This window comes from Hyperolius riggenbachi, chromosome 1 (genome assembly GCF_040937935.1).
Source record: "Hyperolius riggenbachi isolate aHypRig1 chromosome 1, aHypRig1.pri, whole genome shotgun sequence".
NCBI lineage: Eukaryota > Metazoa > Chordata > Amphibia > Anura > Hyperoliidae > Hyperolius > Hyperolius riggenbachi.
The window spans coordinates 216,628,187-216,655,563 of record NC_090646.1 but is presented as its reverse complement, the minus strand read 5'-3'; the positions used below and the strand labels follow the sequence as shown (position 1 = coordinate 216,655,563).

At 44.1% G+C, this 27,377-nt stretch overlaps 1 protein-coding gene across 3 annotated transcripts in view; it reads right to left on the bottom strand.

Annotated features, from left to right (window-relative positions):
- Positions 1-27,078, bottom strand: part of PRDM5 (PR/SET domain 5) — a 207,581-nt gene extending 180,503 nt beyond the window's left edge. For all 3 annotated transcript variants that reach the window (XM_068270306.1, XM_068270326.1, XM_068270316.1), the window contains exons 1-3: positions 26,845-27,078; positions 22,587-22,670; positions 9,582-9,704 (exon numbers count right to left, since the gene is read on the bottom strand). In XM_068270306.1, the coding sequence (XP_068126407.1) occupies positions 9,582-9,704; positions 22,587-22,670; positions 26,845-26,937 (300 nt within the window). In that variant the 5' untranslated portion in view covers positions 26,938-27,078. The remainder of the gene's footprint in view (positions 1-9,581; positions 9,705-22,586; positions 22,671-26,844) is intronic.
- Positions 27,079-27,377: the final 299 nt, after the last annotated feature.

The following is a 27,377-nucleotide window of genomic DNA, read 5'->3' as shown; positions in this document are numbered from 1 at the left end:
AATCAAATGGATACTGGCACATATAAATGTATGATCCGGCAGTTGCGGAGTTTCTCCCGTGCACAGCAGGCTGGCTGCAACAAGTGGGGGCAGTGCACGTAGGGTATTAAGAGCTCCCATTGGAAGCTGAGAGGTAGGCGGTACGGGTGGGAGGGGGAAGGAGACCCTGTACGTAACTTAAGATCCTGCAGCGTGGTTGGCCCTTGTCCCTGATGAGTCATTTGATGACGAAACATATCAGGCGGAGCCTAACCACGCAAGCAGGAAGCGTACACTGAGCAGCAGACGTCCCACGTGGAGTGTAGCCGAAGGGGAGCGCTCACCAACGGTGTAGCACACGGAGGGACTATAGGAACCAGCCTGCCTGTGGCCAACAAAGCAGGGGAGAGCCCGCCCCAAGAAAAACTCTGTGCCTTCTTTTTACATTGGAAAATGTGAGTGCAATTTATGTTTTAAGATAATAAATATTATACAGTATTACACTATGAGAGGCCCTTTTTATTGAGGTTCGGGGAGACATGTAACTTATGCAAAGAAGACATCGTGCCGGTCGGTGAGCGGGACAAGTGTGATCCATCTGTGCCTGAGAGGTGGGGGACGACCTGGCAATGGTCCCAAGGCTTTTCTAGACCGGTTTGGGGGTCTTACTGGACGGTGAGTCTGGCACAAAGGGTGTGGTGGAGGCTATCTATTGCCAATAAGGAGGAATTTGAAGGATTCTGAAGATAGGCGATCAAGCTGCCATAAGAGACTGCTGTAATTTTGAGTACATAACCTGATTGGACTGTGATAGGAATATTGATATGTATAGTTGATCAAGCTGCCATAAGAGACTGCTGTCACCCTATGGTGCACACTCTGATTGGATTGTGGTGGGGAGATTGATGTGTGTAGGTGATCCCTAGTAGCACTACCTCTTTATGCTATATTCTGTTGTAAAAGGGAGGAGGCGAACAGGGAAGAAAGCAATCTATATGCACACAGATTGTGTAATATCCTTTATTAACTTTTACAGTGTTGGTGGACATCTCTGAAACACCTGTCTAGTGACAGCGCGTGTGTGTTTTGTATATAGGATCAGCAGAATAGCCAGGCAACTGGTATTGCCTAAAATGAATTAAATATGTCAACCTCCATATCTTGGTCAGTTCAAGTGTGCTTTACATGTAGAATTACTGCACTGAAAAATACTTTTTATGAAGGGAGAATTCTAATCACAAAATTGTGTCCTACAATAAACACAACCCATAAACTAATAAAGACAGAAAGCAGCAGCGCAAATTGAAGATAAAAAGAAAACATTTCCAAATTCTCCATTATGGTATAACTCTGACCTGTCAGAATTTATCAAACTGCAAGTTAACCAATGCTGGCTAAACATAAAATATTTACACCAGAGAGGAGTTTGGGCTACTAGAAAGATCATTTTTTTCAGAATTATTTACAAATGAAAACTGACAGGAGTTCAAACAAACGTATTTGGCATCGGCAATAGCATCTAGAGGCAAACTAATACAACAGCATGTCCATCAACAAGTCATCTATGCTCTACTTCAATTATTAAAAATGAATAAGACAGAAGATGACCACTGCACTAGATGCAGACTCAATGGGTTCAATTCTGGTAGCTATGTGAGGTAAATATTTTTTTATCAATTCTGAAAGATTTTTCTCCATTTCCAAACATAAGGTAAAACATGAAGTAAAACATGAGGTAAATGCATAGAGTGAGGTAAAACATGAGGTATTTCAGTGGTAAGCCTGCAGCAAATACCGTATTTTTCGGACTATAAGACGCACTTTTTCTTCCCTGAAAGTGGGGGGAAAAAGTCAGTGCGTCTTATAGTCCGAAGGTACCATAAATGCCCCCTCTGTCCTACTTTGCAATGTGTGTCACCGAGTCTACCCTTGGTGTCCCGTGTGCCATCTGCCTTCCTGTGTATCTAGTCTCCTTGTTTTCCTTTGTTTTTCTCAGCGCACGTCCCCCCCTCCCCTTCTGGTATGGTATATTCCGGTGCGATCAATGATGTCTCCCGGACCTTTATGCAGCCATCCAGTCCCCCGCGCTGCAGCTCCAGCTGATCCTGCCGTCTCTGCCTCCATGGGGCTAATCGAGGGAGCGCTGCAAGCCGTGTAACGAGGTCTTCGGGACCTCCGTGCAGCTATCCAGTCCCCCTCGCCGCGGCTCTAGCTGATACTGCCCTGCTATGTGGCCAATCAGGGGGAAGCGCTGCAAGCCAATCACGGGGGAGCCGATGGTCTCGGAGGCGGGACAATGGCTCCATTATTGGGCCAATCATTGCACTTGCTCAGTAGCAGCGAGTGCAGTGATTGGCCCACTGGCGGAGCCATTGTCCCGCCTCCGAGACCATCGGCTCCCCCGTGATTGGCTTACAGCGCTTCCCCCTGATTGGCCACATAGCAGGGCAGTACCAGCTGGAGCCACGGCGAGGGGGACTGGATAGCTGCACGGAGGTCCCGAAGACCTCATTAAACGGCTTGCAACGTTCCCTCGATTGGCCGCGTGGCACCTGAAGGCTTGAAACCTGTATCCTGAGGTTTCTCCGGACGCTACCGGCCGTGATAGTGGTGCGACCTGACCGCTACTTGGGTGACATGGAGCTAGGGGAGGCCGAGCCAGGACCACTTCAGCGACCGCCAATGGAGGACACTGGGGACACAGGAGGTGAGGGGGGCAGATGGCACATGGGACACTGGACGGAGGGGGCACAGAGGGTTGATGGCACAGAGGGGACACACACAGGAGGACAGATGGCACAGTGGGGTGACAGGAGGGCACAGGGTGGCAGATGGCACACTGGGGACACCAGACAGGGGACACAGGAGGGCACAGGGAGGCAGATGACACAATGGAGGACACTGGGGACACAGGAGGTGAGGGGGGCAGATGGCTCATGGGACACCAGACAGAGGGGGCACAGAGGGTTGATGGCACAGAGGGGACACACACAGGAGGACAGATGGCACAGTGGGGTGACAGGAGGGCACAGGTTGGCAGATGACACACTGGGGACACCAGAAAGGGGACACAGGAGGGCACAGGGAGGCAGATGACACAATGGAGGACACTGGGGACACAGGAGGTGAGGGGGGCAGATGGCTCATGGGACACCAGACAGAGGGGGCACAGAGGGTTGATGGCACAGAGAGGACACACCCAGGAGGACAGATGGCACAGAGAGGTGACAGGAGGGCACAGGGTGGCAGATGGCACACTGGGGACACCAGAAAGGGGACACAGGAGGGCACAGGGAGGCAGATGACACAATGGAGGACACTGGAGACACAGGAGGTGAGTGGGGCAGATGGCACATTGGACACCAGACAGAGGGGGCACAGAGGGTTGATGGCACAGAGGGGACACACACAGGAGGACAGATGTCACAGAGGGGTGACAGGAGGGCACAGGGTGGCAGATGGCACACTGGGGACACCAGACAGGGGACACAGGAGGGCACAGGGTGGCAGATGGCACACTGGGGACACCAGACAGGGGACACAGCAGGGCACAGGGAGGCAGATGACACAGGAGGACACAAGAGACACAGAAAAGGAGACAGTGGCAAAGGACAGAGAGGACACAGTGACATACGGTAGTAGGACAAGGAGAAAAGGAGGACACAGGGGGACAGAGGCAATCATCAGGGGGACAGAGGAGGTCATGTTGGGGGCAAAGGAGGACCCAGGAGGAACACAGCATGACAAGAAATACAAAGAAGGCACAGGGTGGGCATAATAACTGGGGGATGGAGGGGTGAAGATCCACAAGATGCAACTGCACCATGGATGCACCAGGTTTAGTATATTTTTTTTTCTCCTGGTTTTTGTCCTCTAAACCTGGGTGCGTCTTATGGTCAGGAGCGTCTTATAGTCCGAAAAATACGGTAAGTAATAGTCTTTAATTGTCTTCCATAAGTTAGGATAGTCTTTTGAAGATGTATTTTTTTTTTGAGGAGGGAAGGTGTATTTGATTATGCAGCAACCTATGAAAAGTAAATTTATAGGCATCCATTGTAAAAAAAAAAAAAAAAAAAAAAAAAAATCCAGCTCATGTACCTTTAGAGGCTGGGGGTGGGGGGGGGAGGAGCACTTTTAAAGGCTGGGGGGAGGGGTCGGAGCACTTTTAGAGGCTGGGGAGGGGTCAGCACTTTTAGAGACTGGGGGTGTGAGTACTTTTACTTTTAGAGGCTGGGGGTCTGGAGGGGGGGGGGGTTACAGCACTTTTACTTTTAGAGGCTGCTGGGGTGGCCTCGGAGCACTTTTAACAAGAGGAGGAGGGAGGGGGGGGATTCGGTGTTTGCCGCAGTTTTACTTAATTTTTTAAAAATAGAGGCTGTGGGTTGGAGCATTTTTACTTTTTTTTCCAACCAGAGGTTGGGGAATGGCAATGTTGAGGGGGGTCGTGGCAGATGAAGGATTGTACAGGGTTTGGAGCACTTTTTCTTTTTTAAAACAAAATGGAAGTGGGGGGGGGATTTGTTGGTCAGATCACTTTTACTTATTTCAGCAAAATATGGGGGCCCTGAACACAGAACAAGCTGAAAAGGCTCCATGTTAGGTGACAGATTTTACAATTCTGTTACAGCACTACATTTATCGTGTGGTAGAGGTAGGTCTAATTATGTGAGGTAAAAGACATGCAAACATGCCCCTTATTTCTCTTCAGAATTCAAGTGTGAGGTATTTCACTACTAAATAACACACATTTTTAGTCGAAAATTACCACATGAATTACCTCATGAAATTACATGAGGTAAAACTTTACTTAAAGTGAACCTCCGGACTAAAAATCTACTCAGCAGAACTGAAAAGGCTTGGTGTTTGTTTAGCAGTTTCACAGCATCAGAACTTTGTTTTTCTTACCAAAGCATAATTTTTAGCTGCATTTTTAGCTAAGCTCCACCCATCAAAGAAAAAAGGCCTGGGTTTTTTTCCCCTGATGCTGTGCAGAGCATGATGGGATTTCCTATGTTGTTATTCACGTTGCCTAGCAACTGGGAGAGGTGCTCAGGACACAGGACAGTTGGAACTGTGTCTCATGCTCCCTGTCACCTCCTTTCAACCAAAAAGATGGCTGCCATCATGAAATCAAACATTTGCCTGTTCTTTTAAAACAGTGTGGGTAAGAGATTATATTACCTATCTATTTTAATTAACATAACTAATGTAACTTAATGACAGTATGTTTGTTTAGGCTGGAGTTCCTCTTTAAACTACCAGAATTCAAAAGTTTATTTTCCTCATTAGGTAAATCAAATTCCATGAGGTAATTATCTGCTAAACGCTACCAGAATTGAGCCCAATGTAGGTGAACTTTCAAACATGGTCTGGTGGGGCCAAAATATACAGCAGATTTGTCAGGAAGCAGCAACACATATTTTTGAATCTCTTAATTCAATGTATGTTTTCAGCAAAAAGCTGTTTGATGGGAATTATGGACAAGTGAGCAGTTGGAGCACTCAAACATTAACCTCTGTTTTTTTTATGTTAAAAACATATAACCTTTAAACAGAATCAAACTAAAGCTTCTAGCATAACGGAATATAATGATTAACAAACACATACTATATACTGTAGCTCTTATTAAACTGATATATGAAGTGAAATCTGGTGACAATGGGTGTGGTTAAAAAAGAATAAGTGCAATAGATGTCCACATTCACAGAAGAAACATGGGGCTTGATTCACAAAGCAGTGCTAACAGTTAGCACGCTGGTGAAAAGCCCTTTATCACGCCTAAACTCAGTTTAGGCATGATAAGTTTAGGTGTGATAAGTTTGGGCGTGATAACTATAGCACCAACTGGGTTAGCACCGCAGTGCACAGCTGATCAAAAGTTTTGCGCTAGAAAAGTCTGGTGCACTTCGCATAGAGTTTAATGGCGCTGCTTTGCGTGCAGGAGTTTGCGCGCGATCTAAACTTATCACGCCTAAACTTATCACGCCTAAACTGGCTTTTCACCAGCGTGGTGCAATGGTTATCACACCTAAAGTCTCTAACTGGGTTAGCACCACTTTGTGAATCAAGCCCATAATGTTTAATTGCTGAGAACACATGTAACTCTGTCTACCAATGTCTACCAACATGAGGGAGCACAGCATCGGGAACTGGCCTTTTGTATACATGTGCTAGCCTCCTCTGTAAACAAATACAGGGGCACGGACTCTACAGGGCAGCTTTACTTATTTTGTTTCTCATTAAAGTGAAAAGGATGTGGAGGATACCATATTTATTTCTCTTTAAACAATGTACACTACTGGGCTATCCTGCTGATCTTATGTCTCTAATACTTTTGGCCATAGACCCTAAACAAGCATGCATATCGGAGGTTTCTGACTAAAGTTTGACTTGATTTGCCGCATGGTCCAGGTTTGAGTCAGATACTAGATCAACAGGATGCCTGGCAACTGGTATTGTTTAAAAGGAAATACATATGGCAGTTTCCAGATTCTTCTCACTTCAGGTGTCTTTAAGAGAGGTTCCCTGGCAGATCTTCATGAATCCAACATTGTCTCTGCATGCCATCTGTACCCACATTGGTGTGCTGGTTCAGTACCTACATAACTTATTGTTTATAGTTATATTACCTTTGGTGGTATTGTTTGCTTTGTTAATCTTGCTGTGCTTACGTTACCAATTACCAATATACTTATTACATTTTTTATCCAGTTAAAAAACATAGAATACAGTTGCTCACAATAACTTCACTAGTGTATTTACTATTTCACAATGCTGTATAAAAAATGTCAACTTTGGTTAACTGTTGTAGAAAAGGTGTGAGACTGTGAAATGTATTTAAAACTGCAAAATTCTACAACCCAGAAAGTTTGTCACGGCCAGGCACAACTGGCCACAAGGTCACACACAAGGTTCTTAGCTTTCCACAGCTGTGGAACAAAAGAGGCCTCAGAAGGCTTGCAAACACCTTTTCCAAGGCCGAGGGAGGCTTTCATATATTTCACTTCATATATAATAATCTTTGACACAACCCTGCCAGGCAACTGTTTGTAGCATGTCACTTAACACAAGCACAGGAAAATAACATTTGTTTCTACTACTGATTTGGAAACCATGGTGGAATCAACCACAGAACGGAGTGATTGGCCTTAAATCCAGGTTGCTGCAAGCAAGGTTTCAAATGTGACAGAAATCACTGCCTGTCTACCTGCCCCATATGCTAAGCCTGCTGATTGTGGTCAGTGAATGGGCACTCACATGGGATATGCATTAGGATTAACCATAGTCACAGCTAAATATCTACACATCTGCTCCGGCAATGTGAAATTATTTGTAGTTCAGATGGTAAAGAGAGACAGTGGAAGGAGAACTTTCAGAAACATGAAACCCCCTTATCACCCCACAGCAGGAAGTTCAATCATTAACTTTTTTTTTTTCAATTATAAAGGGAATTTTACAGCAATACATACAACATCAGGTAACAATCTATATTACTTTATTTAACTTAAAAATTAACTTAAAACTTAAATTTTATTTATTTAAGTTTTTGACCAGAAATTTGAACAGTTAGTTCTAAAAGAACAAGACTTGCATGTTCCAAGTTCCATAGATGCGTTTGGGAATACAGGAGAACTTAGAACACAAGTCCAGCTCCCTAGAGAGGAATTAGATAGATGGACTCTTCATCTTCATGGTGGAGATCTGAGAATGGGACTACAGTGGTGCTGGAAGTTGAACAGGAGTAGCTTATTCTATAGTAATGTGATTTCCCAGGATCGGAGTGATGCAATTTCCCCGGATCGGTAATAATGTAATTTCCCAGGATACGCAGTGATGTCATTTCCTAGGATAAAGGCTACAGGAAGGAAGTCATGGCTGTTGTGTGCACAGATTGTGCTGCCCCCTACCTTAGGACATGTGGGCGGGATCAGTACCCATACCTACACGCAGAACTATCCAGCAGCCACTGCTGAAGTATTCAGTAACAAAAATGTTTAAAGAAAATACCCTAAGGCGTTGGGCTCCCTGTGAGCAATGGATTAGGCAGCAACCACAAGTTATCTGCGTGTTTTGTTGGGTACAGTGAAGCATACAGCCAGTGAAAAGTGTTACTTTACTGTTAACACATGCATTTAGGGGTAAGGATCACTCAGTGCCATTAAGGTTTGACTCAGAGAAACTATTTGTATTTTAAGTTACACAGGAGACCGAGCACCATCCAAGTGTGTTTTATAAAAACACTACTGAAGATAAAATGCAAAGCTGGCATGTACAGTAAATATGGCGGGTGAGGAATCACATTTGTTCCCATGATCTTCTGGGTGAGAAAAAATTGTTCTGGGCACCCAAAAGTGCACGTGAACAAGCGTTACAGATTGACAGATCAGGCTTTTAAAAATGGTTTCTTTAAGCGGAGCAGAAAGATCTCGGCACTTGGAAAAAGTCTACCTATGGTTAAACTTGATCCATTGACCCCTCCTTGAATTAGCAGGATGTGCTTCAAAAGATCTGATCTTGAGTGGAGGCTGGATAGTGTAAGGGCTCTGCCTCTGACACAGGAGACCTGAGTTTGAATTTCGGCTCTGCCTGTTCAGTAAGCCAGCACCTATTCAGTAGGAGACCTTGGGCAAGTCTCCCTAACACTGCTACTGCCTATAGAACGCGTCCTAGTGGCTGCAGCTCTGGCGCTTTGAGTCCGCCAGGAGAAAAGCACGATATAAATGTTCTGTGTTTCTGTGTTTGGTATGGACTGGGTGTAAATCCAGGTAGATAATGCAGGGAGTCACACAGGAGACCGGGCACCATCCAAAGGCATGTTTTCTATTTGGCGGGTGAGGAACCACATTTGCTCCCATGCTCTTCTGGTGAGAAAATTGAGGTGGGTGCTGTGTGTCTGGGTGGCTCTTCTGGGTACCCAAAAGTTCAAGTGAACAAGCGTTGTAAGATGCAAAATGTTTTCATGCTGTTCTGTTGCCACATAGCACCCACCTTTGGTTCCTACCCCGCCATATGTACATGTCAGCTTCTCATTTGTAACTACAGCAATGCTTAATTAGAAAACATGCCTTGGATGGTGCCCTGTCTCCTGTGTGACTCCCTGCATTATCTTCCCGGATTTACCCTCCGTCCATACCAAGAGCAGGTCTCCAATTCAAGGAGGGGTCAATGAATCAAGTTTAACCGTTTATAGTATTTTTCCAAGTGCTGAGATCTTTCTGCTCTGCTTAAAGAAACTATTTTTAAAAGTCTGATCTGCCAATCTGTAATGCTTGAAAACCTGAAGCTTCATTGAGTCAGAACTCGAGGGTACAAAGTAGGAGTGAAACTGCATGGATAAGCATGGGTAAGAGCTGCAGTGTGTTATAACGTAATCATGGCACTGCTTGGCATCCCTTGGTGCCAGTTTCTTAGTCATTTACTTTAGAATATTTAATCCACCTATCACCTTTAATCCTGATCATCTAAGGAGACATATCACTACACACACAACTGAGCTATTCTAAATAGTATAAAAATGCAAGTTTTAAACTGCTTGCTAATATACATAAGCATTGTTTATACTGCAAGCACAAAATCACGTAAAGGTATTTTAGAAAAGGGACCTGGATGGCCGCCAAATTCTTCTGCTCCTGGGATGGTGCCTCATGGACAAAGCGTAACCAATTGGAATGACGTGGATTTGTGGCATCCAAAACATACAGCACTTCTCCTTTGTTTCCTCGGACCTGAAAAGACCAGAACAGCCAGAGTGTGAATACAGAAAATTTCCTAGACAGTGGCAACCTGAAAACAATACACGAGACACTGCAAGGATACGTGGCTGGCATAAACTACGATAGTACTAATCATGCATGATGGGCAATAAAAGGAGTGTTTATGCAGATAAAATACTACTAAACTATGATAGCATTGAGCAAATTATTTTGATCCTGTGAGATTGGCAGCTTGAACTGCAAACAGCCGAGAAGTTTTAAGTATATATTTCCTTCTGAGTTGCAACAGCTTGGAGGGGGAATAGTATTTAACGCTGCCGGGGAGTTTAGTGGCAGCAGGGAGAGCCGTCATTCAGCTTGGCCTGCGCCGAACTGCCCAGCGCTGGGATAACATGTACTCGTGCTTGCAAAATGGCTCTTTAGGCTGGTTTCACAGTGGGACGTTAAAGTCCCACGTTACAGCAGCCAGTAACGCAGCCTAACTCACAGCACTGTCAAATCAATGTGCTGGTTCACAGTGCACACGTTGGGTTCCATAGTAACGCAGTAAGTTTAAACACAGTGCTGCATGCTGTACGTTATACTGGGCTAAGCAGCGTTAAACTGCTTACACATGCTCAGTAATGTTGTTTCGCGGCCAGCCACATGGCTAATTAATATTCACTTCACTGTGGTGACTCGTGGTGAGACTGTAGTGTTGTCCGGATCATGAATGAATCGTTCATTTGTTCCGGATCTTTTTTGTGAGTCGAATCATCCGGATCATCACAATGGAAGATTCGTTTCACAGTGGATGTCTGTCTGGAAGAAACAGGAACATACAGAATGTACAGTGGAGGGAAAGTCCTGTCCTGCTAGTCATTTCACCCAGTCTGCTTCCCTAGTAAAATGATTCAAATGATTCGGTTCAAAGATCCGGATCTTTTCAATGATCCGATTCAAATAATCCGAATCCTTAAAAAGATACGGACTTCCTATCACTAACCTGGAGCGGCTGCTTTGAGAGCTGCATAACGCAGCTCAATCTGACGTCCAACTTCAACACCACCATGCGTTGTGTTAGGGGCACGTTATGCGACCATAGCGTCCCCTAAAACGCAACGTCTTGGTGGAAAAGTAGCCTTATTCAAAATCAGAAAAAAACAAAGTAAAAGCTTCGAATTCCAACCTTCTTTTTAATTGTAAATTACTTGTTTCTTTTTTTTAAAGGAGCAATAGACACTGCTGGAGATAATCAACGTATTCTATGTAAAGTCTCCACCAAAAGAATTTTTGGAAAAGCCTTTGATTATTTTCATCAGGTTTCCGATTTGTACGGTAAGTCCTTGAATGGTTGATTTCAACTGTGTGATCACTTCTCAGTCCTGCTATCTGGGTATAAGTCAGACATAATCACATGACTGTGACCATTCGAAGACACTTACATAAAAGTGATCAAGTCTCACCATCCAGCTTCTTTTACACTGCAAATCGCAATTTGCGATTTTCAATGGATGCTATTGAAACAAAAAGAAAAATGTCGGAAAAATGCAGGAGGTCGGGCCTTGCATCAAACCTGGAATCCCATGTAGTCCTAAAGAGCCCTGACTTTTCTTTGAGGAAATATTCTATAGAAAAAGATAATAGACAATCTCTAGAGCTTGCTGATTTTTGTAAATGTGATTTGATTTTTATGCGGATTTATGTAACATGGTGTGTATCCCTCTGGGCAGGGTGCATTAGTCCCAAGTCAGCTAAGCTCCACAGAGTAGCTTCTCATGTACCACGTCCTTTCCATCCACTGCCAATGGAAACTTAAAAAGGAAAAGATGGAAAGAAATAGAGAGGGGGAGATGAGAGACCAACTCCCCCAAAGCAGGCTCATTTGAGCAATGCATCATGGGAAGAAGTTTATAGGGGTTATTTACTGATAACTTGGGGCAACTTTGTATATATATCAGCCATCATCCAGACAGTGGAGCACTCCTTTAATGCTGCTTTCACACTCAGTTCAAGAAGGATTTCAGAGCATTATCAACTGCTCTACAGAAAGGACACAGTGACCCCACAGTTGGATCTACAAGGAGATCTGAACTGTCACTGAAGCTGACAGCAGAGCTGCCAAAGAAAGAATGGTGCAAGGTAATTTGGGTGTGGGGTGAAGCCAAATGACAGTGCTCCCTGCACTAACTGTTCCCCTATATAATATTGAATGTATCTCATATTGTAAACCCTATTTGTAAATTACCCCGTGCCTTTGTAACTTGAATGTTATCCTAATTAACAGAGTAACCAAGCAGCTCAGGGTGACCCAAACTACTAGGAATGTATAGGGGGATGAAAGGAACCAAAAAGCCCTCCTACTAAAAAAGCAAAGCTTGGTGTAATTGCCTTCTTAAAACAGAAGGACATTTGCAATAATTCAGTTATAAATGAACATTTGTGGTTACCCACAATGCACTTGCATATTTAGTAGGTGTGCATTGTGGGTAACCACAAATGTTCATTTATAACTGAATTATTGCAAATTTCCTTCTGTTTTAAGAAGGCAATTACACCAAGCTTATCCTAATTAGACTCCGGCTATTGCCAGCACCCAGATTACACAGTGAGAGTAGCTATAGCAGGAATTTACATTTTAGCCCATGGCGGCCCCCAAATGCGCTGCAACCAAATGACCTATTTGGCCTGTGAGTCCCTTCTAGTCACTAGTTATGCACTTGTGCATTTAGTAGATAAGATCAGAGCCGGGACAAGGTCCTCCAGCACCCAAGGCTGAGAGACCAAACTGCGCCCCTCCATCCCTCCCACCCCAGCCGTCACACACTGATTGCTATTAGACTAAGAGGCGCCCCAGGGCCCCCAACTCCCCCAACACCTTAATCTCTAGTTATCTGGCTTGCAGTCACTGTTATGTATCCACTTCTCTTATTTCTCTCTCCTTCAAACACAATATAAAAATGATAGCTGAGCCTCTCTCGCCTCTGCCTCGGCCCGGCCCTGGATAAGATCACTCTCCTCTTTATAGCAGAAGTGTTTTGGGCTTGAGACACATACCATGCATATATAAACACAGAGAAAACTAATACTAGCAGCCATCACAATGTACTCTAACTTGTCTAATTTTTGTACAAAGCAAAACATTTCAAATGACTACTTGTTCCACCTTGTCATAAAACTGCTCCATCTCTAGCAAAGCAGCATGATTGCTTGGGAGGATGAAATCTCATTTACCTCTGGAATGCTTTAACAGAATCAATATTATGAGAGATTTAGTGAAAACTGATCATACCTTATCTTATTATCCAATGTAATCATATCTCTCCTTCAGATAATGTCCTACTTACAAAATGTATAGTATTGCGTAAACATATCATAATAACATTACTGCTAACTTCACTGCTGCAATGTAATTATTCATATAATATAGTCAAAAGAGCAGCTTAGTAACTCACATCAATAACAAAAAATGTAGCTGTAGAAATGAGAGAAAGATATTTAGTGTACCCCGAAGCGACATGTAACACGATGAGATAAACAGGTGTATGTAGAGGGAAAAACATACTTAAGGACCACGATAGTTGAAATCTACGCCCTTTTCTTCGCTCTCGCCGATCTCGCCGCTGAATCCCCGTCGTCTCCTGCTGCAGCTCACTCGCTCTGCCTGTTTCTATGACGGCAGAGCCCTGTGAGTGGGTCAGGAGCTGATTTCATTGGCTCCTGCCCTGTCTTTCAATGCAAGCAACTCCCATTGGCATACATTGAAAGACACGGTCAGGAGCCAATGAAAGCGGCTCCTGATCGGCTCACAGGAACTCTGCCGTCATAGTGAGTGTGTGGCCCAGGTTCCTGACGTGCGGCGGTGATGGCAGTTGCGGCGGGTATGTGCAGCGATCGTCGGGATTCTGACATTTCATGTACCAGCGGTCTCTGGTACTTAATGGGGCAAAGACCACTGGTACTTAAAGGGATACTGTAGGGGGGTCGGGGGAAAATGAGCTGAACTTACCCGGGGCTTCTAATGGTCCCCCGCAGACATCCTGTGCTGGCGCAGCCACTCACCGATGCTCCGGCCCGCCTCCAGTTCACTTCTGGAATTTCTAAAAACCACTGCGCCTGCACGCCCCTGTCCTCGCTCCCGCTGATGTCACCAGGAGTGTACTGCGCAGACACAGACCATACTAGGCCTGCACCATGCGCTCTTGATGACATCAGCGGGATCGAGGACACGGCAACGCAGGCGCAGTGGTTTTCAGACTTTAAAGTCTGAAATTCCAGAAGTGAACTGGAGGCGGGGCCGGAGCATCGGTGAGTGGCTGCGCCAACACAGGATGTCTGTGGGGGACCATTAGAAGCCCCGGGTAAGTTCAACTCATTTTCCCCTGACCCCCCTACAGTATCCCTTTAAGTGGCTAATAACCAAGCTGTTTTACTTGTTTAATTTTGCTGCCTGAAAGAGTTAATTTTTGGGCACGGAAGTGACAGCTTCTGTCTTGTCGGTACTTTGTCGGGAATATATTAAATCTTACTGATATGCAAAGCACAGCCATAAAAGTTTTCCTGGCAGATTTTAACTTTGAATGCAGGGATAGATTTAAAAAAAAAGGTCAATAGATCATGTTTTTTTTCACTCAGGGGCACTTAATAGGCTGCCACTGAGCAGAAACAACAAAACATTCAACCTACTTTGCACATTTTTAAATATAAAATAAAACCATGGGATATCTAAAAAAAAAAAAAAAAGTCATTTTAGGAGTAGGATGATAAATACAATTGTTTAACTCATCATTTTATTTTCTCATCGGGTTCACTTTAAGCACTTCTGAGTCTACTTGTCCAGCTGGGGTTGTTTGGGTTGTGAAGAAGAGTATTTGCATCCATTGACTGTGCTATTGAACAGCCTGCTAACCATTAAGTGCTTGCATTTTCATAGCAAAAGGAATGTCCCAGTACATATGAAAACTGTTAAGTGTTTCATTTTCCAGCAGTCAGGGAACCACCTCTTGCAACATTCCATGGCAATCAGATGCTCATAAGCGCTTGTATTCACAGCAGGTGCCTGCACTGGATGTAAAGAAGGCTTCTCAAGTATTTGACAAAGTATAAGGCTAAACAGCCTATTTTCATGCTTTATGGGCAGTTTACAGAATTCAGGATGCTACTAACTCTCTTTGGAGAACGCTATAGATGTCTGGTACACAGCTGAAACCACCTGAGTACTGATAGCCAAGAGATAAACAAAATAGCTTTGTCTAACAGTCTAGGTTGTGGCATCTGTTTTATTGGCATACAATTTTCTAGTGTCTTCAACATGACAAAAGTGGGATACCCAAACCAGGCAGAGCGTAGTGTGGATCATGCTAAAACGGACCATATTAATTACATGCTACTGAGTAACAGAACCTCTTATTAACCATCACCTCATACACAGGACAATGGAATCAATATAAATGAGGAGACTGGCAGGGAGTGATTAAATAGCTTTGCATAACTAAAGAACACACACTGACTGCACTGGACTAATCATTATAAAATGCTTGCTATACAGTTTTTTGCTGAGTTTCTTTCATTCACACTGGATGTGTAGCCATTGAGTAATATGCATTCCGAATTCTAGTTGTAATGTAAAATGAATTATTACAAAAAAAAAGTAGGACATCAACAAAACAGTCTGATATGCACATCACAGTGTTATTAATGCAAAGACATGGGATTCAGGTGTAAACCAACTGCTAATTAGTGATGGCTGCAAAGTTACCCAAATATGTATATTACTGTCAAACAGTAGGGAAAAGTTTGTGCTAGCAAATCACTGATCAATTAACAGACCTGTTGATTAAAGTGAACCAAGCACCATTTTTAGCGCCCAGGGCATCTCAATAGAACATTAATGGGACCCTGAGCAGAGGTAAAAAAAGGAAATCCGGAGTTTCCTGGAGCTTCCTCCAGCCCCCCGTAGCCGGCGAGGTCCCTCGGTGTCCTCTGTGGTCCTGCTAGTGACTCCGTAGCCGAAGTCCCGCATTGCACCAGGCGCTTCATTGCACCTGGTCCTGTCTTTCAAGTAACGCCCATGTGCAGGAACCTTACGTCGATGGGCGTGATGCTGCACCGGGTGCCTGGACAGCGCATGCAGGGAGCTGAAACAAACCCCAGGTATGTCCATATTTCCTTTTTTAACCTCTGCTCAGGGTCCCTTTAAAAAGGCATGCTAACAATGCATTATTAAAGCTTCAATTTTACATTTTTACATTTAAAAGTTTAGCAGAAACATTTATTACCCTACTTCCGAGGCCTGCTCGACTGCAGAAATTTCAGGCAGATAAGGACTGATGTAATTATTTTATTGCACACATTAGCAGAGAACAAATAAAAGCTTTTATCAGCCGGGGGTGGAGAGATAGCACACTGTGCTTCAAAGATTTTAGAGAAGTCACAGCAGACACTATCTTTACACCTTCCCTTGGATAAATAATGGGCAGCTAGAGGAGGAGGGGCGAACATGGCAGCTTCTATCGCTATTAGAAACCAGGAGGAAATACAGGAAAAAAGTGGTGCTTGGCTCCCTTTAATTAGATCAGAATCTAGAAGCTGAGATTTGCTACATCCAGGTGGAGCCAGTTAGCATATTAGTAGACTTTCTGGATCATTACTAGGCAATATATACAGTTTGGGGAAATAACCTAATAAATACATCACTCAAAGAGTACATTTACTTTAGCAAAGCAGTACATCTCAGCATTCTACCACCCTCACAAAGTGCCACCATGTCAACCCATGGACATGGGTATGGGGTGGCTGCCAGAAAGGTACGTAGAGAGCGCACTTCTCTTGCGCAGACTGGCCGCGACTGTATAAAAAACTTTTAGTCAAACTCGTCTCTGGTTTCCTTTAAGGCTGGGCTTACATTTCGCCGGTTGCGCAACGATGCATTCCCAGCATATCCTGTGCGGAAATGCTGGGACTGTCGATGATCTGTCGCAGCTGGTCACACTGCCACTGTTGTGCATCTGTCGCGACACACCGCTAGGATTTCTCTGCTGACGCTCGAGTCACTGCTTTGGACAAGCACTGCAATACTGATGGGAGCCTTGGCAGAAGCATACTGTTGGGACTCCCTGTTGATCTGACAGCGAGCCCCAGCAGTATGCATCTGTCGGGTTCCCACTGGTATTGCAGCATTGGTCCCTAGGGGAGGAAGCAGAAGCTGCGACTCGGGCGGCAGTGATAAGAAGATGTAAATGGTAGCAGAGCTGAATAACATATCCAGTAATCAGCCTACTGGGAGAATGAAATCGGAGACTTCCTGCTTGGATGAAGGAAGTCATGTGATGTGTGGAGTGAACAACAAGAGGGTGAACTCCCGTAATCCTGTCCAGTGCTTCAGGTGATGAAGAGAATTCACGTTTCCAAATTAATTTGCCCCAATTCAAACACCAACATTAATTGTCTGTTCTCAAAGGCTTCCATGGATGGTTGCATCAATGATCCATCTCTGTGTCCGGAATGATCCTATGTTAAGCATAGGATCAGCTTATTCATGTCCATTGCTAATGGATCCCTTGCTTCTAGTCCCTATTGTTCCGATAAGCAGACTACATGGTTGTGTGGTACTCGATCATTCCAGGCAGGGGCATGTGGTGCATAGCCTGCTATGCATCACATATCAGATGTGACAGACACAGTAGAGTCCTCATAAAGGAAGGTTCTGTGCCATGCAATGTGACAAAGCATCCGCTGTACTATGCACAGAAGGAATCCAGTGCAGTGTGCTCCCAGCCTATGCAATAATATAAATGTGTCTATAGGAGAAACTCGTGATTAATTTGTCTGTGATTAGCTGGTCACGTTACATATGTTATCAGTGTTGACTAATGAAGAAACCCGCACTTCCAGCTTGTTGCAATAGTAGGGATGTGCCAGGATCAGGAGTTGACAGCAAGCAATTCCAATCTTATATAAATAAAGTTGAGTCCGGCACCATCCACTTGAATGCTCTTTAAATTTATTGTAAGATATCTGACATCTCAGACAACGTTTCGGAGGGCAAACCTCCTTTATCAAGTATAGCCAGTATCTAACATATAACACAACACATACGCTTCATATATTTCCTTATTTAGAAACCAACCAATCAGCACAGGCTGTCGCTCTATGACGACCAATCCCCTTACGTCCGCCAAGCGGACCTAGTGGGGAACTTCTCATTAATATCCTCTAGTGCTGCGCCTACCAATCACAGAGGAAGGGGGAGCGGCTATCAGCGCACGGAGAGAGGACAGTCCCACTCAGCCGTCTCACGTAGCGCCGACCAATACTGGAGCAGTCTACGATGACATCACATCAGGCCCCGCCCGACCAGCGAGCGGACCTGACAGGAGACTGCTTCCCTGAAGGCAGAATTCTCCGCCCTCAGGTCGCGCCGCGTCACGGCAAGGCAGAGCGGACGCGTCTTCGTCCGCCCGCCCACCGTTACTAAGCGACAGTTGGGACGCCTCTGTCCAGCGCTAATGCGCTCACATAAAACAACATACCCAGATCACAATACGGTGATTATGTCTACCAAACTAGTCATACTAAATGGAGCATCATACGCAGCAACAGGATACCTAGAGATATAAACAAAAGAAATATAAAAATAATATATACATTTAAATAAATGGAAGCATGTCATAGTCTCTGTCCATGCCCCTCGGCTCTAAAGTATCCAATCTACGTATCCAAACTGCTTCTCTGTATAACAATTTTCTTAATCTATCCCCACCACGTCTCAAGGGTGGAATCTGTTCTAATATTTGAAAACGCAACTGACTCACTGAATGCTTAGCTTCTGCAAAATGATTGGGTACTGATAATTCTATTGCATTATTTCTTATGGTACTTTTGTGGGCTGATAATCTCACTTTCATAGGTTGTGAAGTTTGTCCTATCTATAACAATCCACACGGACATTTGAGTGCATACACTATAAAACGAGAATTGCAATCAAATTGGCCTATGATATAAAATCTTGTCCTCAAATGTGGATGACAGATATAATTCCCCTTAATTACACTATGGCAGTGAACGCAATTAAGACATGGATAAGTGCCGTTGGGTCGGGTTGACCGGGTCATCCCTTGTTTTTGGGTGCCCATGTCTGCCCGAACAAACCTATCCCTTAGTGTTGGAGCCCGTTTATATGACATGAGAGGTAAATTTTGAAATTCCTCAATGGGAGTAAATGCTGTTCTCAACAGATTCCAGTTGCTGCGTATGATGCTCTCAATCTTGTTACTATAAACATTAAACTGACTCACAAAAGGTATTCTCTTGTGATAATGAGACCTGTGTCATCCCTGTTTGTTAACAGGTGACTTGATTTTTTCCCTGGCCTTACTCAGCAATCCCTGTGGATATTATCTCCTGCTAAACTTTTCTTGCATTTCATTCAATCTGATTTCCCTAACTCTTTCATCCTCCACTATCCTGGACACTCTCTGGAATTGACTCATAGGGATTGAATGTTTAGTGGCCAACGGGTGAAAGCTCCCGTAACACAATGTGGAATTTGTGTCTGTAGGCTTAATATATAGGTCTGTGCCTAGCCTACCTCCTGAGACACTCACCATTGTGTCAAGGAAGCTCACACTCCGACTGTCACTATGGATAGTTAAACGTATAGCTGGACATTGTGCGTGCAGAATATCCACAAATTGTTGTAGGCTCGAATGTGACCACCTCCAAACGCAGAAGACATCGTCAGTGAAACGAAGCCAACACATGGCATTTTGAGTAAATATATCATTTGTATAAACAAAAGTGTCCTCGTAAGAATTCATGAAGATGTTAGCATAGGAGGGAGCCACATTCGAGCCCATCGCTGTTCCCCTCAGCTGTAAAAAGAACTGATCCTCAACCAGAAAATAGTTACATGTCAATAACATCTGCAACAAATTGCACAAAAACCTGATCTGAACTCGACTAAAGTTGGATGCACACATCAGGATGGACTCGACCGCCTCCACACCCCCATCAGGAGGGATGGAGGTGTAGAGGCTCTCGACGTCCATAGTGACCAACAGTGCACCCTCAGGCACCTCAGGCAACTTCTTGATAGTCTCAATAAACGTCTCCCACCACACATCCAGGCAAGGAGGGCAGCAGGCAGGCATGCACGCCTGCCCCGAGGTAGTGACCAAAAATAACAATACAGGACTCAGGAGGACCTTTTGAGGCCCTAATTGTAATGAATTAACTTTAAATCCTTTAACGGGAATCCGTTATGGAGGGCAAGTCTGCCATCCATTCAAGTGCAAGTTATGCACTGACTGCCAGGTATAATGTGCAGTCACAGATGCAGTGCAAGGTATGCAGTGACTGCAAACAGCCATTTGTGTAGTGACGGCCATGCTGGACTTGCCCGCCTCCATATGATTCTCGTGAAAGGAATGTGGTGTCATCTTTGCCCGCCATAACTGGTTCTCGTTAAAGGATTTAAAGTACATTCATTTCAAATACACAGCAGGGCCTCGAAAGTCCTTCTCCTGTATTGTTATTTTTGGACGCTACCTCGGGGCGGGCGTACATACCTGCCTGCTGCCCTCCTTGGATGTGTAGTGGTAGCCGTTGCTCAGGCTCCACACCGGATTCAAACCCTCATTCCCCGGGCCATTACCCGTGGTCACAAATGGCAGACTTGCCCGCCTCCATATGATTCTCGTGAAAGGAATGTGGTGTCATCTTTGCCCGCCATAACTGGTTCTCATTAAAGGATTTAAAGTACATTCATTTCAAATACAGCAAGCCCTCGATAGTCCTCCTGTATTGTTATTTTTGGTCACTACCTCTGGGTGGGCGTGCATGCCTGCCTGCTGCCCTCCTTGGATGTGTAGTGGTAGCCGTTGCTCAGGCTCCACACCGGATTCAAACCCTCATTCCCCGGGGTCACAATGCCAGACTTGCCCGCCTCCATAGGATTCTCATTGTAGCGGTACTGAACAAGTACACAGCAAGTAGAAAATGTAATTTAAAAATAAAACGTAAGCTTTTTAACAATGCCATGGAAAGTTGATAAGGAAGTCACACATTACCTGACATCACTGAGTGAGGAAGAGCAATCTCGCCATGTTGCGCAGTAGTCCAGCATCGCCGTCACTACACAAACAGCTGTTTGCAGTGCGTTATACAGTGAGTTTGGTGCGTCAGTGTGAAGCAGTACTCTAATTACACTACCTGATTGATGTATACACATGCAAGATGTTTTAAAGCACGTTAGGCCTGCAATTTAGCATTCAATGTGATTTCTGCCCTTAAAACGCTGTTCAAAGGCCAATTTGATTGCAATTCTCGTTTTATAGTGTATGCACTCAAATGTCCGTGTGGATTGTTATATATAGGACAAACTTCACAACCTATGAAAGTGAGATTATCAGCCCACAAAAGTACCATAAGAAATAATGCAATAGAATTATCAGTACCCAATCATTTTGCAGAAGCTAAGCATTCAGTGAGTCAGTTGCGTTTTCAAATATTAGAACAGATTCCACCCTTGAGAGGTGGTGGGGATAGATTAAGAAAATTGTTATATAGAGAAGCGGTTTGGATACGTAGATTGGATACTTTAGAGCCGAGGGGCATGGACAGAGACTATGACATGCTTCCATTTATTTAAATGTATATATTATTTTTATATTTCTTTTGTTTATATCTCTAGGTATCCTGTTGCTGCGTATGATGCTCCATTTAGTATGACTAGTTTGGTAGACATAATCACCGTATTGTGATCTGGCATGCAAATGGAAAGAAAAAGCCTGGCACTGTATGTCCACCAAAGGGTGTATGACTTCACCGGATTACGTACTTCATGTTCTCAATTGTGCACTCAGAGGCAAGCATGCATATGTAAAGATGAAGAGAAGGAGGCACTAATTGTTGCAAAGAAGGTACCTTTAATCCAGGGTGGTAGGATACATCGGGATGGAGTGGGGGTGAAGGAGGCCTGACAGCTGTTTTGCTTAAAAAGCTTCCTCAGAGGCCAATAGAAGGAACACCTGTTCCTTCTATTGGCCTCTGAGGAAGCTTTTTAAGCGAAACAGCTGTCAGGCCTCCTTCACCCCCACTCCATCCCGATGTATCCTACCACCCTGGATTAAAGGTACCTTCTTTGCAACAATTAGTGCCTCCTTCTCTTCATCTTTACGTATTGTGATCTGGGTATGTTGTTTTATGTGAGCGCATTAGCGCTGGACAGAGGCGTCCCAACTGTCGCTTAGTAACGGTGGGCGGGCGGACGATGATGCGTCCGCTCTGCCTTGCCGTTATGCGGCGCGACCTGAGGGCGGAGAATTCTGCCTTCAGGGAAGCAGTCTTCTGTCAGGTCCGCTCGCTGGTCGGGCGGGGCCTGATGTGATGTCATCGTAGACTGCTCCCCTATTGGTCGGCACTGCGTGAGGCGGCTGAGTGGGACTGTCCTCTCTCCGTGCGCTGATAGCCGCTCCCCCTTGCTCTATGATTGGTAGGCGCAGCACTAGAGCATATTAATGAGAAGTTCCCCACTAGGTCCGCTTGGCGGACGTAAGGGGATTGGTCGCCATAGAGCGACAGCCTGTGCTGATTGGTTGGTTTCTAAATAAGGAAATATATAAAGCGCATGTGTTGTGTTATATGTTAGATACTGGCTATACTTGATAAAGGAGGTTTGCCCTCTGAAACGTTGTCTGAGATGTCAGATATCTTACAATAAATTTAAAGAGCATTCAAGTGGATGGTGCCGGACTCAACTTTATTTATATCAGTGTTGACTAAAAAGGAGGCTGAAGTGGCATTACCCAATCAGAAACTTACAAATAAACCACCTGAGCTAGTCAGTCATAAGAAGAAATTGCATGAGACAAAATAATCATTTTTATTTGGAAGAAAAGACATTTGGAAAATTACCTCCCACATCAATCTGTTGTCCATATTTTCTTCCAACTCATTGGGGATTCTTTTTTCTCCTGCAAACGGTCCAAACTTTTCACCCTTACAGACAAATAGGAATTTAGTTATTATCTGATGAAATTAGTACTGAAAGCAGGACTTGAGAGAAACAACTGATTTTAAAGAGACACTGAAGCGAAAAAAAAAAATTATGATATTATGATTTGTATGTGTAGCACAGCTAAGAAATAAAACATTAAGATCAGATACATCAGTCTAATTGTTTCCAGTACAGGAAGATTTAAGAAACTCCAGTTGTTATATCTCTACAAAAAAGCCATTAAGCTCTACGACTTTCAAAGTCGTGGAGAGGGCTGTTTTCTGACTTTTATTATCTCAACTGTTAGTTAATTTTTTACTTTTCCTCTGCCAGAGGAGAGGTCATTAGTTCACAGACTGCTCTGAAAGAATCATTTTGAATGCTGAGTGTTGTGTAATCTGCCCATATTAAAGGATGATGCAATGTTAGAAAAAACACTATATACCTGAAAATAAAAGTATGAGAATATTTTCTTTGCTGCTAATCTTCTAGTAATTATTCATAGTACACAACCAATTCATTATATCATATATTTTTTTTGCTTCAGTGTCTCTTTAACATTGCAAAGTGCATGTCATACGGACATAATAATAAAAGCTGCAGAATTGCTGTATTTCTGGCATGTCTTCGAGGGCTGAGGTCCTCACACATTTTTCAAGCTCAAATTAATTGATGGAACTGAAACCAAGCAGAACACATTTCTCCATTTCTTAGTCCATCCTAAACACTGGCATGGATATGACCCTTAAGGACTGGAGTTCGACACCTGTGCTGTAGGCATTGTATATGGTTGCATTATTGGTAACCGAGCCAACTAGGGGGATGTTCTGCTTAATATGATAATTTCAAATAGACCAGATATATCTAAGAACATAGATTGAATGTGCACCTTCAACAAAAACATGGTAACATTTGACCTGTGACTTAACAGAGCTGTGAGCACGGGCACAGTGGAAACTATTAATTTTAAAAAGGCTAACTTTAATAAGCTCAGAGACTCACTAAATCTGGTAGACTGGGATAATAAATTGCAGGGCAAAGAAACCAAAAACAAACAGCTAACTTTTAAACCGATTCTATATTTAGAAGTCCAGTGTGGATAAATAATACAGTTTTGGACGTGATTAAGTGTAAAAGGATTGCCTTTAGGGCCCTAAAGCATGAGGGGACTTTATCTGCATTAAAGAGAATCTGTATTGTTAAAAATCACACAAAAGTAAACATACCAGTGCGTTAGGGGACATCTCCTATTCCCCTCTGTCACAATTTCACCGCTCTCCGCCGCATTAAAAGTAGTCAAAAACTCTTTTAAAAAGTTTGTTTGTAAACAAACAAAATGGCCACCAAAACAGGAAGTAGGTTGATGTACAGTATGTCCACACATAGAATATACATCCATACACAAGCAGGCTGTATACAGCCTTCCTTTTGAATCTCAAGAGATCATTTGTGTGTTTCTTTCCCCATGCAGCTCACTGAAGAGTTACAGGATGATTGTTTCTTCTTGCAGACTCTGCCCCGTTGTCTGTAATTCTGCAGTATGTGACTCATCAGTTTGTGAACAGAGGATTTATCCAGCTTGTAAAAGATAAGAGAGCAGAGAAAAGCTGGCTAATATAAATAACACACACACACAGGGGAGTGTGCATAGAGGGGGCATGCATAGCAGATCACACTGAAGAGTTGGCAGCCTTCCAGACACAGGACGACAAGTCCGACAGGGGAAAGATAAGCTGATTTATTACAGAGATGGTTATAGTAGAAAGTGCTACAGTAAGCCAGAGCACATTATAATAGGTTTAGGAACCTGTAGGATGGTAGAAAACACAATGACATTTTTGTTACAGAGTCCCTTTAAAGAAAACCTGTAACTAAAAAAAGTTCCCCTGGGGGGTACTCACCTCGGGTGGGGGAAGCTTCCGGATCCGATCAAGGTTTCCCCCATCCTCCTGTGTCCTACGGCGGTCTCGCTGTGCCCCTCCGAACAGCGGGGATGTAAATATACCTTCCCTGCTCCAGCGCAGTATTGGCTCTCCGCTCGGAGATAGGCTGAAATAGCCGATCGCTGACGGTCCGCTCTACTGCGCAGGTGCAAGTCGCCTGCGTAGTAGAGCGGATCCGACAGAGATCGGCTATTTCTGCTTATCTCCGCGCTGAGAGCCGCAACAGCTCCCCCGCTGGAGCCAGGGAAGGTAAATATATCAAGCCTTGTCAGGCTTGTCGAGCCAGGATTGCGGGGAGCTAGCGCTGGATTGCCTGCAGCTACAGGGATGGGGGAAGCCTCATTGGGACCCTGAGACTTCCCCCTCCCGAGGTAAGTACCCCCCAGGGGACTTTTTTTTTTTTTATTACAGAGTCTCTTTGAAGAACTATAAGGAATATAACAAAAACTGTAAAAAATAAAATCAGACTTATAAATCTGGAAGTGGGAAAAAGTGGCTTTCTGAGCAAAGTCAAAGCCAAAAAAGTTTACAAATATATACTTTCAAAATGATAGAAAACTGAGAATGTAGAACTTTTAAAAGATCCGGCAGAGAACTTGATTGTGGAGGACCGAGCTAAAGCTGAGCATGTTTTGCTTGTGCCTTTTACAAGGTGATGCCCTAGTCTCATAATACAGCTCTGGGATGTTCCCGGTCTACCTCATTCAGCATGAATTGCCTAAAGTCCTGGACACACACTACAGGAAGCTCAGCCGAGGCAGACGATAATGACCACCATTACAAGAATCTAGCGTGTGCAGTTGCAACCAATGCCACCAGATGCCTTGGCCAGCGATCAGCTTGGCAGATCTATTTGGCTGATCATTGGCCAAGAGCACTGTCTTTCCCAATCGCCCTGGCCATTGCATCACATTACTTCCAGTCCAGTGCAGTGAGTATGGGACTTGGTGGGGCTCACACAAGCCTTCATTTTCACACAAGTTCTTAATTTTCTAGTTTTATTTTGCAGAAATGCGATCATTTCACTTGAATTGTATCTGAACTCTTGCACAGGACAGAAGGAAAACATAGAGAAATGCACCCTGTAAGTATTTAGAGAGTTTAGCCTGTCTAATTCCTCCTCATCCGTAACTAATCCAAAGTTTAATTTGATCTTTCAGCTGTGTCAGCTTGGTAATTTCCTTTGCCATGGCAGAGCAGCTAATTCTAAACACAGGGTGTTAACACTATGTCTGCTTCCATGAAAGCAGAAAGTAGACACACTGCAGATTTATTGCAGGATTTGTATCAGCCGTAACAAAGAAAAGTTGTTGTTTTTTTTAACTTAAAGGTTACTATGCTGTTGCTCATCTTTTGAAGCAAAGAGGAAGTTCTAAGTACAGGTCCTCTTAACTGAAGTGCCAGTGAAAAATTGCATATATGAAAAATATGTGTAAAATATGTGAGCCAGCACAATGCATGGCAGAGGTGTGCCTAGAGAGTAACCAGGGTTAGGTTAAAACAAGACGTTTTGAATCAGGATGATAACATTCGCTACTGCAGGGCTAGGTTATTGACAGGTCAGTGATGGAGTAAGTTAGGAGGTTATAAGTGAGAGGAGCAGCAGGGGCTATATTCCACAGAATTACCAGTATAACTTGATTTATCAGCTGCAAGGGTTATTAAACATGTTTAAAAATCTCCAAATAGGCAGGGGAAGAGATTGCAGATCAGCTGCTGCATAACACTGTGCTGTAGCAAATGGTACAGCACTAGCAATGCCATTCATTCTCATTTTGATTCCTGCTGCAATTTAATCACATGTGACTGGGACAAGGTGCTAGAATCAATTGCCTGACTGGTGATCACTTAGCAGATCAGATCATCAGATCAATGTCAAACCCTGTATGGCTCGCACAGAACAGCTTACATACTAACCATAAAATAACCAGTTCTAAAAGAACTTGTAAACGAGGGACTGGTACACTTTATACTGTAGGAAGTTTGGAAGTAACATTTCTCGTGTTTCACAAGCCAAATACTACAATTAGCTTGCCTGACAAACAGACAGTCCTCCAGTTCAATGCACCCCAGCGATCAGGCAGGCAGCAGCTAAGCACTGCAGTGTGTGTAGACGTGGCATCTCCCCTCCCGACTCCCCTCCTGGCCGGGACCTCTGCTCATAGCGCCCTGTGCTCATCACTCCCAGTATCTCACTTGTCCATCACCTACCATGGCTTTTATTCTCACAAACCTTTTTCACTCTCCTGCTGGTGTAAAGCCCCATCCCGTCTTGAACTTTGGAAGACTTCAGGGAAAATCTGTCTGGCACGTACATGCCCAGCATGTCTATGGCTTTGCTTTGTTATGAGATTCTATGCACAGGCAGACGGACGGGGTACTGGTTGGAGTTTATTTCATGATAAGGGCAGAATTGGAGAGGGACAAGTTAGGGACATCACTCGGTGCCGGGCACCATGTCTTCTCTCTCCGGAGCCCACACTCCTCCATAGACTGCAGCGGGAGGGCGGAGAGCTGCGCTACCATTGGCTGCAAGTTTGGCTCATCCCAAATCTGTGCAGCTCTCTGGCTGTAGTGGAGGAGTTGGGACATAAGTGTTCTCTCCTGCCTGAGGGAGGGAATGTGAGATATCAGGAGGAACGTGCTCATTATTTCTGATCATTCAGGAATGAAAATGAAAGTAATGTTCTCTGCAAATATGACCAATGCTGTTTCTCAAAGTAAGCAAATTCAAAGGCTAGATGCACAGAAAGAAAAAAAAAAAGC